Raw genomic sequence first — 21,280 nt, 5'->3', positions numbered from 1 at the left:
CACTACAACAAGGAAATTGTACAGGAGGGAGACCCATTCCAAGATGCAGTACTGGATTAGCTTGGGCATACTAAATTTGAAATGGAAAAATTATGGAACGGCCCCAACTTCACCTGCCTAAGAACTTCTGAGGCACGACACCCACATGTCTTCAAAACCTCATATGTTTGCGAACCCTCAGCAGAATTGTGATTTGCTGATATAAAATTACTGAAGTACATGAGACTTACCATAGGTTAGTTGAGATATGCTTCTGGTTTTATGAAGCAAATCAATTCTGCTGAAGGGTAAGCATTCATATGCCCTCCTCTCCTCCCCCTACACGTAACCAACTGGGAATCTCTTCATTACAAAATAATCAAGTTCCAGGTTATCATGTGGGTGCTTGTATTATTCAAAGACTGTCGGACCAGCTGGGCGGAGCATATCTCATATGAATGCTTACCCTTCAGCAGAATTGATTTGCTTCATAAAACCAGAAGCACATCTCAACTAACCTATGGTAAGTCTCATGTACTTCAGTAATTTTAAGATAAAACTTGATGCGGAGAGATACAAAGACGGGTCACCACAAGCATAGCTCCTCTCCCATATATTACAACTAGGTACAACTAGGTAAATACATATGTACGGTACATATACATATATAATAAATTAAGAAATTAATAAATTAAATAAGAATAAAGATAAACAATAAATGGTAAAAATATTATTAATAATAAATAATAATGATGATGGTAATAATGATGATATTAAAAAATTAATATATTTTTACAGTTACAAATAAATAAATTTCAGGGGAAACAGATACTGCTCTGCAAATATTTTCGAAACCACCCATCTCCTATGAGCAGTGACACCCAGCGTTTGCCCAGCTTACCACGCCTGTGTTTACTAAGACATCAAGACTTATGTCCCCCAAAATAATCATGACAACACCTACAAGCCCTTTTATTTCTCTTTTTTTTTTTTTGCACCCATATCTATATGTGTAAATTGATCAGTTGGGATTTTTTTTTTTTTTTTTCTTTTATCAAGATCAACTGCTGTTCCAAGGAAGCCAACATTATGGGTCGACTACCTTGCAATATGTATGTCTCAATTTTTTCCTTGTCAACAACCATGGAACACCCTTTCTAAATGAAGGGGTGTGGGGTGGTCATGGTGCCAGCAGGACATTGGTGGACAAAGGAGAGCCACATGACCCTCAACCCAAGCAACCACACTTGGTGGGAAAAGGTACCCAACGTGGTGGGAAAATGTCCCCAAGCCACACTACTGTGACCCATGCTTTTCCCAACAGTCAACTAAACTAGACATAAGTGCCAGAGATTATAACTGGATTTGATCAGGAACGCTGCAGTGAGGAGACTCACAGGAAGAAATACAAGAAGCAGCTGGTGTGAAAGTAAGAAATGGAGAAAGGAGGAAAGGAGACATTTGGCACTTATGGCAATTGGTCATGGGCAACTCTATAATATAGGAGGGTCAAAGGGTGGCTGGTCACTCACTCACTGACTCCCGGACCATAAACGCATTCCTCTCCATTCCATTTAGGCTGCACCCTCCAGGTACCCAAGTCACAAACACTTCCAAAAATAAAGATATCTACATATTGTGTGCTTAGTTATAAACCTCATTGGCTTTCTTTGCCAATGTTACCATACGAGTGGTTTTGAAAATTATAATAGCTGGTAAGGCACCTGGGTTAGATGGGTGTTATGTGGAGTGTCTGAAGAAGGGAAGTACAGTAATAGTGAACTGGCAAGTGAGGTTGTTTAATGTGTCTAAGGGACAGAAGAGTACCAGAGGACTGAAGGAGTGCCTGTATAGTTTCACTTTATACGAGAAAAAGGGAAAATGTGACTGTAGTTTTAGAAGGATTAGTTTGTCGAGTGTAGTTGGGTAGGTTTATAGGAAGGTTTTAATTGAGAGGATTAGGAGAGGAATTGGTGAGGAGCAGTGTGGGTTTAGGAAAGGTAAGGATTGTGTGGATCAGATTTTTATGGCACGGCAGATATGTGAAAATACTTTAGCAAAAGGTAAGGATGTTTTTTGGGCCTTTATGGATTTGGAAAAGGATTATGATGGGGTAGACAGGAAGGTACTGTGGGAGGTATTATGGGAAAGCTGTTATGGGCAGTCAAGAATTTTTACAAGAGCCTGTGTTAAAACTGGAAATGGAGAGAGTGAGTGGTTTGAGGCACAGGTGGGACTGCATCAGTAATGTGTTAGGTCGCCATGGCTGTTCAATGTGTACATGGATAGGGTAGTGGGGGTAAATGTGAGGGTAAGGGACAAGGGGCTGGAGTTGGTTAAAATAATACAGAAAAGGTGGGTCAGCTGTTGTTTGCTGATGACACTGTGCTAGTGGTAGGGACAGAGGGTGGTTTAAGGCAGTTATTGACAGAATTTAGAAATGTATGCAATAGGAGAAAGGTGAAGGAAAATTTAGGTATAAGTAAGGTGATGAGATGTACAAGGGGAGAAGATGGCAGAGAGTTGGATGCAAGTCTTAAAGGACAGAGGCTACAGGAAGTGGATAGTCATAGGTATCTGGGGTCATATATAGCATGAAAGGGAGGAGTGATGATGGAGCTAAATTGCAGGTTGAAAGAAGCAAGTAAATCCCTTGGGGGATTAAAAAGTGTCACGAGAAATTGGCATCTGGGAATGAAGGCAGAGATTATATGAAGGGGTGATTGTGCCAATGACACTGTATGGGGCAGAGACTTGATATCTATGAGAGGCAGAAAGAAGTCTTAATGTGTCTGAGATGAAAAGTCTGAGAAGTATGTTAAGGGGTTAAAAGGTTGGATAGAGTTAGAAACAAGGTGAGAAAAAGAGTGGGGGTGGAAAAGGAGATGGCAGACAGGGCTGATAAAAGAGTATTAAGATGGTTTGGACATATGGAAAGAATGAGTGAAGAAAGATCAGTAAAAGAGGAGTGGAAGGCACAAGTGGATGGAATGAACTTGAGGGGAACACTGAGGACGAGATGGATGGATGGAGGGAAAGGGTCTTTAAGCAAGAGGAGAATGTTGAGCAAGGGAGAGGGCAGGAGATAGGGGTAAGTAGAGAATGGCTATGTATAGATGATACTGTGATGCAAGGATGGTAGGGAGTGAGGGATGTGGAGGAGTGGGGAGTGGTTATGTGTGAATGGTATTTCAATGCAACCCAGAGGGATTTCTCCGTGTCTTCTCTATTTTCCACATGAGGAGAGACTGGGGGGGGGTGTCACCAAATAAGTGAAGTAGCCTTACTCTGGATGCACTGTGTCTTGCTGCACTGCTTCTAAACCAGGGCAATGGGCAGGATACAGGGATGACCCTTCATCCACCAGGAACTAAGATGAGGAGGAAAGAGTGGTGGGTTGGAATGGAATGAGTGGGGATGGGGACATGCCTTTTGACTTGGCTTCCTCCCTTATAAGGAGGGGAAACTTGGTATATGGATAAATAGACTTTAGTTTTTGGGACAAAAAACAAGTTTCATTTTGTTGACCTTTGTTATTACTATTATTAACAACAATAGTGCTTGTGATAATAACTATAAGAGAAAATACATGGTTAAACCTGATTGGAAATAAATTTTCAAACAAGTGAAATTTTGGCATATGAAACAAACCTGTAAACTTCATGTCCAACATGATCAAAATCATTTGATTTAATGTTAGATTTTTTCCACTGCCTGAGCCCCACCTCAAGTACCTGGAAAAGAATGACTTTATCTAAATTAACTGAAGTATATTTTCTAGGCAAATTCTTATACTGTAATACAGATGTATGACAATCTATTTCTAATTATAAACATAAAAATCTTACGTATCAAGGGGAAGTTTCCCCATTTTTATTCCCTGCTGCTTAGCCTTAGCAAGGGTCAGAGGGTCACTTTTAGCTGTATCCACAATTCCACCTATGATGTACACAGCATCATGGTCATACTCAGTCAACTCCTCTCGTGAGTCTGGTGTTAAGTAGACTAATTTTTCTCTGGGAAAAATATCTAAATAACACTGCTCAGTAACATTAAGAGGAAATTCTGGTTCATATAGAGTTGGAATATATTTTTCCAATTTTGTAACTGTATCAAATGACTTATGAGCATTGCAAAAGTAAAGATTAAATGGTTCTTCATGTTTGCGATTTTCTGCAAACATCATCTGTAACTGGTTAGAACAGTTCTGTTTTTCTCTTGAAGACATACAATGATCAAAGCTCAAGTCAACCACAAGGGGTTGATTGTGAAGCATTGCTGAGATGAGCCTCCCATTCTGGAAGTGTGTGATAGCAGAATCACGTATTCGAAGAAAAAGACTATTTTTCCATAGACCATATTCCAAGTGTCCTTTCTTTTCTGTACTGGATTGTCTCTGAGACTCTTCCAGTAATCGCTTCTCCTCCACTTTACTTTTTCTTTCTTCTTTTTTCTTCTTGGCATTTTCTTTTTTAATTTCATTTAAAAATAAGAACTTAAAATATTTCCTCCTTGAATTTCTTGTTTGTTTTTCTAAGAGTTCTTGCCACTGTGCTTCTGTAACAACCTTTGGAACACTTAATCCTCCCTGCTTGTAAAATTCATACTCCAACTGAATCAGTGCAAGTTTGTCTATCCCTTCATCAGTATCTGCATAAGATTCTTCACTTGAAGATGTACTTGAATACAGAGAAACTGAGTGTGTTAATTTTTCAATACACGAGTTTCCTGCTTGCTGAACAACTGCTACATTTTTAAAGTGTAGCTTGCACAAGCTGAATGGAAGATGTTTCATATAATGAGATGTAATGCATGGAAGAATTTGTGCTGACCGTAGTAGATGAGTAACAAACATCTTGACCGAGTCTGAAAAACAAAATAATTTTTTTTTAAAGAAAGTATACAACTAATACATTGACTAGTTACCCAACATGAACTATTGGTACAAACCCTCTATTTGACATTGATACCCACTAAAGATGGTATGGAGGAGACATTTTAAAGTATCATTATCCATAGACATTTGGGAATGGATGCTAAGAAGAGATTGTATAAAGGAATGATTGTGCCAACAGCACTGTACAGGGCAGAAACATGGAACATAAGAGAGGAGGAGTTTGAATGTGTTTGAGATGAGGTGCCTAAGAAGTATGATAGGGGTTACTAGGTTGGATAGAGTGAGAAATGAGGTGAGGAGGAGAATGGGAGAGAGTTGGGAGATAGGTTGATGAAAGAGTATTGGGATGGTCTGGACACAGGGAAAGAATGAGTGGAAAAAGACTAGTAAAAGAGGTGTGAAAGGCAGAGGTGGAAGGAGTGAACATGAGGGGGCGACCTAGGATGAGATGGATGGAGAGGGTAAATGGGGCTTTGGGAAAGAGGGGAATGTCTGTTGAGGAAGGACAGGAGAGGACAAAAGATAGGGGTGAATGGAGAATGGTCATATATGGATGATGCTCTGATGCATGAGGTGGAATAGGTAGGGGATGGGGGTTGAGGGACCATGTGTGAGAAATAATTTGATGCATCCCAAAGGGACTTCTCCCTGTCTTCTCCTTTTCTGCATGAGGGAACAGAGAGTGGGGGTTGCTGATTTAATGAAGCGGCCTTGCTGTGGATGTGCTGTGTCTTGTGACACTGCTTCTGACCCAGGGCAGTGGGTGAGATGCAGGGATGACCCATCATCCAAGAGGTGCCAAGATAAGAGGGAGGGAAGAGGGTGGAGTATGATAGGGATGGAATGGGTGGGATGGTTTTCATGCCTTTGTTTTTTGGCTACCTCCCTTATAAGGGGGAAAAAGACTTTGGTATATATATTATCCATTGAATCTCTCTAAATTAAGAAAATATTTCATATAGGTTATTCAGAACTTAATTGTTCAGTTATATTCCATCCAGGGCTGTGGAGTCGGAACACAAAACCTCCGACTCTGACTCCTCTATTTTTGGCACCACCGACTCTGACTCCTTTTCATGTATTTAACTGATTATGGCCTACATATTTTATAAAGCCTATACAACACACATACACTCCAATCTTGAGTAGACTTATATCATTATAACTGGTTTATATCAAAGAATAAATATATATATCATAGTGTGGCTTTCCTATGTTTGACCTCTTCATTAATACTTTATAAGTGAAGTAAAGACAAAATTTTTGAAAGGAGGATTCAAGCACAGCAAGGATCGACTGACTGTGCTGTGCTGTGCAAATATGGCAGGAACTCACAGGATAAAGTTGTGTGTGGTAGGCAAGTACAAAAAACTGCACTGTTTTAAGAACATCACGTACCTGCCTGTTGATTATCAAGCACAATGTAGCACTTGGATGAATTCAGAAATATTTATTCACTGGTTTAAGCAATTGTTTGTTCCCTCAGTCAAGGAAAATTTGAAAAAGAAAGGGCTCCAAGAGGACAGTAAAGTGGTGTTGTTGTTGGATAATTGCAAAGCATATCTGCCAGCTGAAGAACTTGTAGTGGGAAAAATATTTGCTCTTTATTTACCCTTGAATGTAACCAGAATCATCCAGCCCATGGATCAGGGTGTAATTCAGAATTTCAAAGTGAATTACCGTAAAAGTTTCCTGTGTAAGCTTGTAAATTATGATGACTGTATAATCCATAAGTTGAAAAAAAAAATTAATGTAAAAGATGCTATCTTCATGGCTTTGTTAGCTTGGCAGGATGTCAAAAAACAAACCTTGATGCAATGTCGGCATAAATTGTATTCCTTGATCATGTTTGAAGAGGCGGATGATTCTAACTTTGAAGGGTTTCATGGCAAGAGATATTCAGTGGTGAGTGAGTTGAAGGAGATGGGTGGTGGTGCTAAACTTAGCGTAACAGATGAGGCGCTAAAAGAGTGGGTAGATGTGGACAAAGACGAAGTGGTAACATTCACTCTAACTGATGAGGAACTTATCAATGCGGTAATTGAAGATAATCTTGAGAAGATGACAGAGGCAGATAGTGAGGAAGAAGATGACCATGAGCCTAAGGTGGCATGGAAAGATGCTGCAAATGGTTTAGCTGTCTTTGTTAAGTTTGCAGAGCAGTGCTGCTATATGTCCACCTGAGATGCTGTCTCTTCACTGCATTCAGAATGAGTTTTTATTGCAAAGAGGAAAGAGTTGCAAACAAGCTGACATAAGAAACTATTAAAAAGTAGGTTGTAAAGGAAAGAAAGAGTGGCAAACAAGTACAGAGGATAGTGATAAACTGGAGTGATGAACTGGATGTTGGCGAGTGAGGTGGTTTTGTTTGTTTATGTGCTTTTTTTATGTTAAGTTAAATGTTTATGTTATGTTAAATGTTGTTAATAGTGAATAATATGAGTTCATTGTAGACATAGTATTTTTGTAACCCTTCACTTATTTTAGTAGCCCCTTCAGAAAAGTACAGAGAAGGTTAGTGTCTAGTGATGAACAGTATGTTGGCAAGTGAGGTGGTGACGAAGCAATCATGTGATGCTTTGTTTATGTTATGGTATGTGATACTATATGTTAATTGACATTAATAGTGAGTAAAAGGGATGATTGTAGACATATTTCTGTACCCCTTCTCTTACTTTAGCAGCCCCTTCAAGTATCCGGAATTTTCGAGTATCTGGCATGCCTTTGGTCCCAGTGATGCCAGATAAGAGAGCTTTTACTGTATGATAACCAAAGGCAAAAATGGAGAGTAAGACATAACTGGGAAATTCAAGAACAAACAAAACAACCCCATATTAAAAATGTAATAAGATTGAAAAGATTGAAATGGACAGGGCATGTTGCAAGGATGCAAGAAGATAAATGGCCAAAGAAAGTGCTTAATAGTGGAGTGCATGGAAGACAACAACTTGGACGACCTAGAAAAGACTGGAGGAGATGAATTGAAGATGTGCAGATATGCAGAATTGAACCAAAGGAATGGAAGGTGGCACAGGACAGAAAGACATGGCCAGATGTTTCAAAAGCAGCTATGGTCACCAAGTGGCCCAAAGACCAGCGGAGTAAGAGTCAGTAAAGTTAGGTAGGTTAGGTTAGAATAGACAAATTTATCCTTTCATTTCTTCGACTTCGATCTATCAAAACAAACAAGGTGTATCATTCAACCGCTGCAGCTTCGTTCGTTAGTAAATTGGTATTAGCAACTTTTTTATTGATTTCTGCCAAGAATATCGTATATTATATTGATGTATTATAATTTACAAATTTAATAATAAATTTTCTATTTCTATATTGTAGATATGGGCGCATCCACTCGTGGTGCCACAACTACACGTGTACTGTTTACAACGCAATCTTTTGCAGCCCGCTTAAATAAGTATGTCTCACTTTGAATGCTTGCATTGTTCAGCACATGCACAGGGTATTCAAATTATCTTGTTGTTGTGCAAGTGTATGCCCAATTCTTGAAATATAAACAAATTTTCACCGATTTCAATGGAAGTTTGATTATCAACCTTGGCAAAATAGTTTTCCGAGTAAAAATATTAAGATAAGGCATCAATAACCAATACTGTAAATAAAAGAACCGTGTTTTTTAACCTATTTTCTCCCAGAAATGAGAAGCTTAAGATTGTTGGTCAATCGACATTTGAGCTTCATGGCAATACATGTAGGCATATAGTCATGCGCGGTGCCACTATCGCCATCTTTTGCACCCCATTGGATTTTGATTTTTGTTTGGCTTAGTTTGAATGCTTGGAGCGTTCAGCACATTCGCAGGGTATTAAAATTATCTTGTTGTTAAACAAGTGTATGCCCAGTTCTTCAAAACTTTACTAATTCTTACTGATTTCAATGCAATTTTTTATGTTAGCCTTGGCAAATTAGTTTTCCGAGTAAAAATGTAAAGGCAAGAAACTAAATTATATAATATTTAATGTAATAATATTGTTTATTAGCCTCTATTCTACCAGATATGAGCAACTTTGAAATCGTTGGTAATAGCGCAGCTGTGCAATCTAAGAATCTTGAAGCTTAGATGCATATTTGACATATTGTTACCATGGCAACGTGATAGGTGTTAGTAAGAATGATGTAAGAGGAAAGTCCTGCATTGTTTTTGACATGCTCAGGAGGTTTGTTGACCCATAAAACCATTACATGCCAAGTTGCATGTCAGTTGGGCCAGCGGTTTGGATTTTATTGATTATTTCTAATTGATAACAGTTGCCATGGCAACATGATAGATGTTAGTAAGAACATTATAAAAAGAAGGTCCTGCATTGTTTCTGACATGCTCAGGAGATTTGTTGACCCATAAAACCTTCACATGTTAAGTTACATGTCAGTTGTGCCAGTGGTTTGGATTTTATTGATTATTTCTAAATTGACAACAGCTGCTATGGCAACATGATAGGTGTTAGTAAGAATGGTATAAGAAGGTCCTGCAATGTTAATGACATGCTCAGGTGATTTGTTGACCCATAAAACCTTCTCATGTCAAGTTGCATGTCAGTTGGGCCAATGGTTTGGATTTTATTGATTATTTCTAAATTGACAAGAGTTTCCATGGCAACATGATAAGTGTTAGTAAGAATGGTATAAGAGAAAAGTCCTGCAATGTTAATGACATGCTCAGGTGATTTGTTGACCCATAAAACCTTCACATGTCAAGCTGCATGTCAATTGGGACAGTGGTTTAGATTTTATTATTTCTAAATTGACAACAGTTGTCATGGCAACATGATAGATGTTAGTAAGAATGGTATAAGAAGAAGGTCCTGCAATGTTAATGACACGCTCAGGAGATTTGTTGACCCATAAAACTTTCACATGCCAAGTTGCATGTCAATTGGGCCACTGGTTTGGATTTTATTGATGATAATCTGAAAATTGACAACCTAATAGTTGCCATGAAAAGGCAAATATGGTATGATGGAGATGTCACACATTGTTTTTAACATGCTCATGTGATTTGTTGATCCATGAAACCCAAGTATTCAAAATTTCAATAAAATTGGACCAGTGGTTTGGAGTTTGTGTGTATTTCTTTACCAAAATCTTTACAAATTACCACCCTTAACTCTTACATTTTGTGGGTCTCACTAATTGCCGAGAAAACCGAGAAAAGTCGAACAATACAAAGAAGGACGGGTTTTGCTCAAATGCACAATTCTATATATGTATGGTTGCATTATTTGAAATATTTTCTTTAAAGTGTGTGATTTCCATGTAATATGATCAAAGAGAACTTACGTTTTTATCCTCTGCAATTTTACCGACCCCGGCTACGACTCGTCCAGCCCGCCGTCTATGATTACTGGTGGTATGGATCAAACTACACTTTTAAGTTTCTTATTGTTGTGTTATTAGTGTAATAGACTACATATGGTTGAATTATTTAAACTCTTTTCTTTAAAATGTGTGATTTTCATGTAATTTCACAAAAGAGAAGTTATGTTTTAGTCTCTGCAGTATGACCGACCACAGCTATAATACCGTAACAAATTAGCATATGGTTGCATTATTTGAACTATTTTCTTTAAAAGGTGTGATTTTCATGTAATTTGATCAAAGAAGTAACAATTTTATCCTCTGCAAAATTACCGACCCCAGCTACGATTCGTGCTTACCGCTAGCCTATGTTCTGCAAATGCAGATCATCACTGAGCGTCAGAGTTGCCAGATTGGCGTTTTTAATGCAAAATTTAGTATTTTTGGAATGTTTTTACTGTGTTGGGCAGGAAAATTTGTTAGGTGGCATTTTTGAGAATTTGGCATTTTTGGGGGGGGCGTTTTAAGTACCCGGTCGTGATTAGAGAGTTAAATGATGATGTATATGAATGATATAAATTTATCTTGGTTATATCATGTGGGAAATGTAAAGAATAAAGATTTTGTGCCTAGCCAAAGAATGTTTCAGCTCTTCTTTAGTGAAAATATGTAATAACGCAGTAGTGCACCAAACATTTCTAAATCTGATGATGCTTTTGATTATATTTAGACACAATAGAAAAGTCACAAATGTATTTTCTATTTATGTATATCACAGTCTCTAGGAGGTTGTTTAATAAACTGGTTTAATTTATTGTAGAGGATACCAAAAAGTTTACTTAGGAATTTAAACGTAATGTATGGAGTAATACATTTTATTTTAGTTATTGGTATGTGGTGTGAGCGTGAGTGTGTATGGCGCGGATGGGGACGGACGGTTGGCACCCCTTCCCCCTCTTTCTGGGGGGGGGGAGAGGGGGTCAAAGGGCATTAGCGCTGGTATCCCCCTTCCCACCCGAATGTGGGGGGGTGGCCTCACGTTGGCTTGGGTGGCACAGTGCCGAACAAGGACCGCGCGTGGGTGGTGGTGAATGCGAGTGTGAGTGGAGTGTACAGTACCCGGAAAGGGGGATATGATAAGCTAGAATTAATGGTTAGGAGGTAGGGAATTAGGCTAGAGAAGTGGAGAGTGTGCCGCAAAGGAATGTAAGGGCCCACCCAGGAGCGACCGAAACCGAAGAACCGACGTCATCGACGCACAAGTAAGTACTTTTGAATCACAAGCTATCTAGGCACTGCAAAAATGACTACGCCCGCAAGTGGAAACGGGCCGTCAATGTCCGCACCTGAGAGTGAAAAAGAACCGTTCAAGGTGAATAGTGTCACTTTAAGGCCGTTTGACGGGACAGGAGATGTCTCCGTGTGGCTAACAAAGGCAGCCTTGGTCGCGCGGCTAACGGGAGTGAGGGATGTGGCGAGTTACATCGCGCTAAATTTAGAGGGCGCGGCTTTATCCGTCTACATGGAGATGGCAACCGAAGATCAAAAGGAAGTGGAAAAGGTGAAGGAGAGGTTACAGGGAGTTTTTGGCGAGAGTCCCTTTGAAGCGTACTGCAAACTACGGCGAATGCGGTGGACGGGAGAACAGGTTGACGTGTTCGCAAATGACATTAGGCGATTGGCAGGCCTGATTAATCTCGAAGGCAACTCCCTGGAGATGGTAGTGAGGATGGCTTTCGTGAATGGGTTTCCGGATTACATATCGACTGGGCTGCAGGCAATGGAAAATGCAGCAAAGGCAGACATGAGCGAACTTATAGCCCGCGCCAGGCTCCTGACTAAGGCTAAGGATGAAGGGCCGATGGTGGCTGTGGCCAACGAACAGACACAAAGGAGAGTGCCCTCGGCGGGAGAAGGTGCGCGGGCGAGAGTGGCCACGGACCGAGAAGGGAGAACGGGTGAGCTCGGGGGTGACTACAACAGATGGCGCGGGGTGTCGAGGGTCCGTTGTTACGAGTGCCGGAGACTGGGTCACCTGGCAAGGGACTGTAGGGAGGTAGAGCTTATCTGTTACTCGTGCAATCAGCCAGGGCACATGGCCCGAAATTGCAGTCAGGGAAACGGGACATCGGCGGCCCCTATGCGAGGGGCCGCCGAGGAAATGTAAGGACACCGTTCAGTCGTATGCCGATCGTGGATATTTGGGTGAGAGGGAGACGCGCGAGGGCGCTGATAGACTCTGGCTGTTCAACCACGATCGTGAGGACCGATATAGTTCAAGAGTTCAGACGGGGAGATGTGGCCCTGACGACAGTCGACGGGAGAGAGACGATATGCGATGGCGACCAGGAAATTGAAATGATAGTGGAGGGTATCCCGATACGACTAAGAGTGCTCGTCATTAGAACGATTCTGGAGGGAATTGACGTGGTGCTGGGAATGGACGGAATTACCCAGCTTGGAGAAGTCACGTTCATCGGTGGGCTCGTACGGATTGGAATGAGACAGGACTCGGAAGAGAGGATGAAGAACCGACCGAGACCGGGTGAGGACGTAGGAATGGCAATGGGAGCCGCGGAGGGCGGTGCTGGCCCGAAGCTCGACCCTGAGGAGAGGGCGACGCCGTGCACGATTGAGGACGAGAACGTCCGGGCGGAATTTGACGGCCGGAAGTGGGAAGTAGAGTGGTATCCGAAGGAAAGCTCGCCCGTCTTGAAGAACAAAGTAGACTGCTACACACGGACCCTCAGAGAGGGGGTGAGGGAGGACTTTGACCTCGAAGTGGAGCGATGGATCGAGGAAGGAATCTTGAGTCCCTGGGAGGAACCGGTGGAGGGCGGAATCTTGCCCTTGATGGCGGTAGTGCAGCCAACCAAGAAAGAGAAAGGTACGACCGGTGCTGGACTTCCGAGAGCTGAACCAGTTCGTGAAGTGTCATACTGGCGACGATTTTGTAGATGTATGTAGTGAGACCCTACGCAGGTGGCGCCGAAGGAGGGGGGCGTCCGCCGTTGTAGACTTGCGGGCGGCTTACTTGCAAATTCACGTGACTAAGAAGTTATGGAAGTACCAGCTAGTAAAATACAAAGGGAGAATTTACTGCTTGACCAGACTTGGTTTTGGGCTCAGCTCGGCCCCGAGGATCATGACGAGAATCCTGAAGACGGTACTGGGGAAGACTGAAGCGATGAAGAAGGGCACTGACTCGTACCTAGACGACATACTGGTGGACGATGGCATAGTATCGACGTCGAACGTGGTGGAACATCTGGCTCGATACGGATTGACAGCTAAGGAACCGGAGCCGTTGGAGGGAGGAGCGGTGTTGGGACTGCGACTGGAAAGGAACGCGGCAGGAACGCTGATGTTCAAGCGAGGGAACGAGATCCCAAAGGTGACGGGCGAAATGTGTAAACGAGAACTTTTCTCCCTTTGCGGCAAATTAGTGGGCCACTACCCGATCGCCGGATGGCTTCGTACGGCATGTAGCTACATTAAGAGGAGGGCGGGATCGAAAGATTGGGGGGAGAAGGTTGATGAGGACACGCTAACCATGATACGCGACGTTGTCCAGAGGACGATGCACGATGATCCTGTGAGAGGACAGTGGAACGCGCCCCAGCAGAGCCATGGCGTAGTATGGTGCGACGCGAGTAGTATCGCAACCGGCGCCGTCTTGGAGATAGGGAACGTGATAGTCGAAGATGGAGCGTGGCAGCGGAAGAAGGACGACTACCACCATATTAACGTGTCAGAGTTGGACGCGGTCATAAAAGGAACAAATTTGGCGCTGAAATGGGGGCTGCGTGAGATCGAGATCAGGACGGACTCAGCCACGGTAGCGGGGTGGATGAACTCGGTGCTGACGGCTGAAAAGAGAGTACGCACGAAAGGAGCTGCAGAGATCCTGGTGAAGCGCCGCCTCGGGATCCTGAGAGAGTTAATCGACGAGTTCGGCATGAAGATAAGGGTGAGGAAGGTATCCTCGGAGGCGAACAAAGCGGACGCGCTTACCAGAGTAAAGAGGAGCTGGCTGAAAGCGAAGGAAGAACAGAAAGAGAAGCTCGAGATGTACGCCGCTGGGTCCTTTCGTGCGAAAGAGTTGCACGAAACGCATCATCTAGGGGTCGATAGGTCATTGTTCCTGGCAAGGAAGGTTAACCCGAACATATCAAGGGAAGAGGTGCGGCATGCGGTGAGGGCGTGTGCCCGCTGTCAGTCCATAAACCCAGCCCCCAGACCGCATTCAGCGGGGGAGCTCTGCGTGGAAGAGAACTGGGGGCGGCTGGCAATTGACGTAACCCACTATCAAGGCACCAGATACTTATCGATGGTCGACTGCGGCCCAGGGCGGTTCGGCATTTGGCGAGAACTGAAGGCGGAGACTGGAGAAGAGATTGCGCGGGTGATGGACGAGGTATTTTTGGAGCGGGGCCCAGTGGATGAAGTCCTGATGGACAACGGCACGGCGTTTCGGTCGGAGGCACTGAAAGGTACATAGGACAAGTGGAACACAAGACGATTCTTCCGGGCAGCGTACCGGCCGAGCGGAAATGGGATAGTAGAACGACACCATCGTACAATTAAGGCCATAGCTGAGAGGGCGCGAATACCGCCGACGGAGGCAGTTTTCTGGTATAATATCTCCCCCAGGTCAGGCCAAGACGACCGCTCGGTTCCGCAAAAGGCTGTGTTCAAATATGATTGGCGCCATCCGCTGCAGGGACCGAAACTGCCGGCCAACGCCGAAGAAGGCCCCGCCTCAGTGCAGGTGGGGGAGGAGGTATGGGTGAGACCAAAGGACAGGAAGTGCACGTCACAGTGGACGAGAGGGACAGTGACGGAGGTGAACTCCCGGAACAATGTTTCTGTTGAGGGAGTGCCGCGACATATCTTGGATATACGGCGGGTAGTGAGTGAAGGAGAAGATGAGGAGGAAGGCCACGGGGCGACAACAGAAGAGGATGGGGTGTCTCAGAGACCCCAGCGCGAAAGACGCCCGCCAAGGTGGCTACAGGACTACGATGTAGAGGAAGGAGAAGACGAGGAGTAGGGTGATCTCTAGATCAAGGGGGGGGTGTGGTGTGAGCGTGAGTGTGTATGGCGCGGATGGGGACGGACGGTTGGCACCCCCTCCCCCTCTTTCTGGGGGGGGGGAGAGGGGGTCAAAGGGCATTAGCGCTGGTATCCCCCTTCCCACCCGAATGCGGGGGGGGGGGGTGGCCTCACGTTGGCTTGGGTGGCACAGTGCCGAACAAGGACCGCGCGTGGGTGGTGGTGAATGCGAGTGTGAGTGGAGTGTACAGTACCCGGAAAGGGGGATATGATATGCTAGCATTAATGGTTAGGAGGTAGGGAATTAGGCTAGAGAAATGGAGAGTGTGCCGCAAAGGAATGTAAGGGCCCACCCAGGAGCGACCGAAACCGAAGAACCGACGTCATCGACGCACAAGTAAGTACTTTTGAATCACATGGTATTTTTTCTTTCTCACATAATACGGAGTATAATATATTTCATTTTGGAAGTTCATATCTTTCTTTCCTTTTCACACAGTCTTGAAGTAGATTTATTTCAGAGGATGGTGGTTTATTACAGTACCACTAGAATATGATGATGTACATGAATGATATAAATTGATCTTGGTCATATCATGTGACATTGTATTATATTGGCTAGTCAACAGTAGAAAAATATTTTACATTGTAATTGTAGTTATACACATTATCTTCAACTACTTGATCTTGGTTATATCATGTGGTATTGTATTATATTGGCTAGTCAACAGTAAAAACTATTTTTCATATCGTAATTGTAGTTATATACATTATTTTTAACTACACATGTAAAACCAAAATACAAAAAAAAAAAAATCGTAGAAAATGTAATGGTTGGCATTTTTGGGGCATGTTTTAAAAACATTTTGGCAGCATTTTGTCAGAATTTGGCATTTTTCCTGGTAGAAAACCTTGCAACCCTGCTGAGCGTGGTTGATGAAGTTGGCCAAAAACATAATACTTTTAGAATTTCTTGTGAGGTTCGAACATGTGGGGCATATTTGCATACTAACTTGAATAAAGGTAGAGTGAACATTTTTATTTTAAAAACTGTTGTTGTTTATTTCTTTACAATACAAAGCTTACATAAATATTGCATACAATTAAATACAAAATTTTCATTAGATTTTATTTAAAATACGCTATACAAAATTTATAAGCTATGAAATATGATATTGCGTACATTGTATTACGCAAAGTAGACCACTTGAAAAAAGGAACTAACGAAGCAGAGAGCTTTCGTATATTACATATTCAATGCAAAAAGTACATAGTTGAATAGAAATACATATTTTATATATACATAAAAAAGGAATACAAAAACTCCATTAAATATTGACGTCAACTTCGCCGTGTTCCATCATGCCAACCAAGAAGACCACAGAATGGACTGGGATAACGCACCAGTTATATTCAAATCCCATTGTAGCTTTCAAAGTGGTACCATCGCAAATGCCAAGATATTCCGCAAACTACGTTCCAAGAACTCGGTGAGATGTCCCTTGGGTACTGGTGCAACTCTTGCGTAACGAACGGGTGCTTCGAGGATAAACTGTTGCTTTTTTGTATAACCATAGTAGTTTGTTGCAGGAAGCGCAAAAAGGGAACAAATATTTTTGCGTAATACACCAAGTACATCAACACCTATAACCTTAGGCAAGTTTGAAGCTCATCTGGAACCTGATACGAATGCCGTTGCGGTCCTTGACAAGTGTGGTGGTGTGAAGAACCGAACGATTCATGCAACCGGGGATGGAATTGCCAGTTCAACTCTTTTTCGGTAGCACTGTGCGGGAATTAGCACCTAGCCACGAATTTACGAGTGCGGACAACAATCTATAAAGGCAAGAACAACGACTCTACGTGGGATGTTCTGTGCCCTCTGTTCCCGAACGCGACGCTCCTTCTGTGCACCCGCCACTTGGAGGAAAATGCAAAACGTCATCTAAATGCTGAGTCCACGGAACAATCAAGGAAAAATGAAACTGTGAATGAGAGGTCTCACATGATGCGCCTAAAATTCGATAAGGATTTACCGAAGTCCACAGAGTACTTTAGTGAGAAACTGGTTCCCTCGTTGCGTTCTCATGTGTTTCAACCTCAACGAAATTATAATCTTCCATTCAAATGGACCAATAACAACTGTGAAAGTATGAACCACGCTCTCACCTTCCACCCACTAGGGCACGACAACTCTCCCACTGGGGTGCTGGGGTGTAGGACAGTTGCTCACCGGATAATTGCTCACCGGAGAAGTGACAAATAGGACATTTGCTCACCAAAGGATTATCTTTTACTTCTCTTGAACTTATATTGTATCATATATACAGCAATAATACAGAAACAACATCCAAACTTTTAGTTTTTAATTCATTATAAAATTCAATACCAATTTCTTCCATCAATATATACATACATATACCAAGGCTTTTTCCCCCTTCCAAGGGAGGTAGCCAAAAAGGGAAAGGCATAAAAACACTCCCACCCATTTCATCCCTAAATACACTCCACATCCCTCCCACCCTCCCTCTCATCTGAGCACCTCCTGGATGACGGGTCATCCCTGCACCCTGCCCACCGCCCTGGGTCAGAAGCAGTGTCGCAAGACACAGCACATCCACAGCAAGGCCGCTTCATTTAATCGGCGACCCCCCCTCTCCGTCCCCCCTTGCATATAAGGAGAGGACGGGAGAAATCCCTTCGGGCTGCGTCAAAATTTACTCACACATACTACCCCACCCCCCACCCCCCGCCCATTCCTCCTCATGCAATCACAACATCATCCATATACAACCATTCTCCACTCACCTCTGTCTTCCGTCCTCTCCCTTCCTTCCTCAACAGACATTCCCCTCTTCCCCAAAGCCCCCTTCACCCCATCCATCCACCTCATCCTAGGACGTCCCCTCATGTTCACTCCCTCCACATCTGCCTTCCACACCTCTTTTACTAGTCTTTCTTCACTCATTCTTTCCATGTGTCCAAACCATCCTAATATTCTTTCATCAACCCTATCTCCCAAATCCTTTTTCACCCCTGTTCTCCTCCTCACCTCCTCATTTCTCACTCTATCTAGCCTAGTAACCCCCACCATACTTCTCAGACACCTCATCTCAAACACATTCAAACTCCTTCTCTCTTCTTCTCTTATGTTCCACGTTTCTGCCCCATACAGTGCTGTTGGCACAATCACTCCTTCATACAGTCTCCTCTTCGCATCCATTCCCAAATGTCTATTCCTCATTACACTCTTTAATCCACCAAGGCATTTACTCGCTTCTCTCAATCTACATTCTACCTCCACCTTCACTCCACCTTTTCCTGCTACACTTGCACCCAAGTATCTAAAACTATCCACTTCCTCCAGTCGCTCTCCCTTAATGTTCACTTCCAGTCTACTGCCACTTTCACCCCTTGTACATCTCATCACCTTACTTTTACCCACATTTATCTTTAGCTTTCTTCTATCACACACTCTCCCAAACTCTGCCACCAACTTCCTCAATCCCTCCTCTGACCCTGCCACAAGCGCAGTGTCGTCCGCAAACAACAGCTGGCTCACCTCCCACTTTTCTCCATTTTCTTTAACCATCTCCAATCCCTGACCCACTACCCTAGCATTCACCTCTCGCACCACCCCATCCATGTATAAGTTGAACAGCCAGGGCGACATAACGCATCCTTGACGAAGTCCCACCTTTACTTCAAACCACTCACTCTCTCCATTTCTAATCCTGACACAAGCTCTACTACTCTCATAAAAACTCTTGACAGCTCCCAAAAGCTTTCCTCCTATCCCATAAATCTGCATAACCTCCCACAGTGCCTTTCTGTCTACCCTATCATAAGCCTTTTCCAGATCCATAAAAGCCCAAAAAAACATCCTTCCCCTTTCCTATAGCTTTCTCACATATCTGTCTTACCACAAATATCTGATCTACACAACCTCTACCTGTCCTAAAACCACACTGTTCCTCACCAATTACTCCTTCTGTTCCTCTCCTAATCCTCTCAATTAAGATCCTCCCATAAGCCTTCCCTACTACACTTAACAGGCTAATCCCTCTGAAACTACTACATTCACACTTGTCCCCTTTTCCCTTGTAAAGAGGAACTATACAGGCACTCCTCCAGTCCTCCGGTACTCTACCCTCTCTCCAGCAAACATTAAATAACCTCACCAACCAGTCCACCATCACTGAACCTCCCTTTTTCAGACATTCTGTATGGCATCCATCCAGACCAGGTGCCTTACCTGCTTTCATCATCTTTACAACTGCCTTCACCTCATCCTTCCTTATTTCTCCTCCATTCTCCTCACTCAGCACTCTCATTTTCTTCGCATTTCCCACTGCAGCTATCTTTCCTTCCCTATCCTCCTTCACATTTAGCAACTCCCTAAAATATTCTGCCCATCTTCTCCTTACTGCCATCTCTTCCATTATCATATCTCCATCTGTACCTTTTACCTTTTCTTCCCTACTTGATTCGCCTCCTCTTCCTCTCTTAATTTCTTTCCAAAACATCTTTTTATTACTTTCAAAATTTTCTGTCATACTCCTACCCCATTTCACATCTGCTCTCCTCTTTGCCTCCTTTACCTTGTGCTTTACTTCTCTTTTCTTTTCTTTGTACGTCACATATGACTCCCCCGTCCTCTTTTGTAACCAATCTGTGAATGCTCGCTTCTTCTCTTCTACAACCTTCTTTGTTTCCTCATCCCACCATTCACTACCCTTTCTTCTATTTCCCCCTGTCCTTCTTGTTCCACACACCATCCTTGCACACTTTAAGACTCCCTCCTTGAACCATCCCCATTCCTCCTCCACACCCATCTCTGCTCCATCCTTTACTCCCTCCCACTCCTCCTTCAGCTTCCTTTCGTACTCCTTCTCCTTTTCCTTTTCATTCAAGGAGTTCACTCTAAGAACCTCCCTACCTTTTGTCCCTTTCCTCTTTCTCCATCTATCCTCCACTCTCAACTTACCTTCCACCAAAAAATGATCTGATATTCCCCCACCCTCTCCCCTTAGCACATGTACATCCTTAACTCTTCCTATCATAATCCTATTTACCACTACATAATCCATTAGCGCTCTATCTACCACCCTTCCCTCCACCACCCTCTCCCATGTGTACTTATGCTTGACTTTCTTCCGAAACACGGTATTTGCTATCATCAACTCTCTTTCTAGACACATTTCCACCATCAACTCTCCACTACAATTCTTTCCTGGAACTCCACACTTCCCAACCACTCCATCGATTGGACCATTTCCCACCCTAGCATTAAGGTCTCCCAGTACTATTACATTGACATTTCTTCCTAAACCCTCTATGCACTCATTTAAATCTATCCAAAAGGCCTCCCTTTCTTCCACGCTCTTCTCACTGCCAGGCCCATATGCACTTACAAAGACCCACATCTCCTTTCCCAGTTTCACCTTCATCCACATTATCCTTGAGGAAACCTCCTTCCACTCCACTACCTGTTTACCTATCTCCTCACTTACTAGAATAGCCACCCCTTCCCTCCCTCGCCCTCTCTTCACTCCTGATAACCTCCCACTTACACTCCCAAACTTACACTCACCCTTCCCTTTCAACTTAGTTTCACTCAAAGCCAACACATCCATCTTTCTTCTCACAAACATACTACCTATCTCTTCCCTTTTACTCTCATCTGTACCACATCCACGCACATTAAAAGACCCAAACCTTAGGGTGCTGGCCCGAGGCCCTCCAGCACCCCTTATGCCTTCACTTTTCTTTTTAGGATACGAGAACTTCGGCAGCTTCGAGAACTTCGACACCATGGCTTAACGATGATCGTTCTTTCCTCAACGATGATCGTCCATTGCAAAACGATGATCGTTCAGGGCTCAACGATGATCGTCCATGACTCAACGATGAGCGTCCATGGCCTAACGATGTTCGTCCACGGCTCAAGGTTGAGTCGTCGAAATCGAAATTAGTCGATCGATCGAATCGAGAAAAAAGTCTGACAGACAGACAGACACGAAACAGCTTTTATTT

General features: G+C 43.2%; 2 protein-coding genes across 13 annotated transcripts in view; one reads left to right on the top strand and one right to left on the bottom strand.

Moving 5' to 3' along the window:
- Window positions 1-21,280, bottom strand: part of rswl (tRNA methyltransferase roswell) — a 185,908-nt gene that overhangs the window by 149,350 nt on the left and 15,278 nt on the right. For 10 of the 12 annotated variants that reach the window (XR_012967676.1, XM_076210299.1, XM_076210306.1 and 7 more), the window contains exons 1-3: window positions 10,172-10,542; window positions 3,828-4,845; window positions 3,631-3,713 (exon numbers count right to left, since the gene is read on the bottom strand). Coding sequence is in view for 11 of the 12 variants with exons in the window: in XM_076210299.1 (XP_076066414.1) it covers window positions 3,631-3,713; window positions 3,828-4,834 (1,090 nt within the window). In the remaining variant the exon portion in view is untranslated. The other 2 variants (XM_076210298.1, XM_076210297.1) reach the window with 2 other exon arrangements.
- On the top strand, window positions 13,335-14,690 carry LOC143039758 (uncharacterized). Its single transcript, XM_076210000.1, has one exon. The coding sequence runs from the start codon at window positions 13,335-13,337 to the stop codon at window positions 14,688-14,690; it is 1,356 nt and encodes a 451-aa protein (XP_076066115.1).

Source organism: Oratosquilla oratoria, chromosome 27 (genome assembly GCF_046742065.1).
Source record: "Oratosquilla oratoria isolate Oo_2021 chromosome 27, ASM4674206v1, whole genome shotgun sequence".
Lineage (NCBI taxonomy): Eukaryota > Metazoa > Arthropoda > Malacostraca > Stomatopoda > Squillidae > Oratosquilla > Oratosquilla oratoria.
The sequence above is the reverse complement of the archived record's forward strand: the minus strand, read 5'-3'. Positions and strand labels throughout refer to the sequence as shown.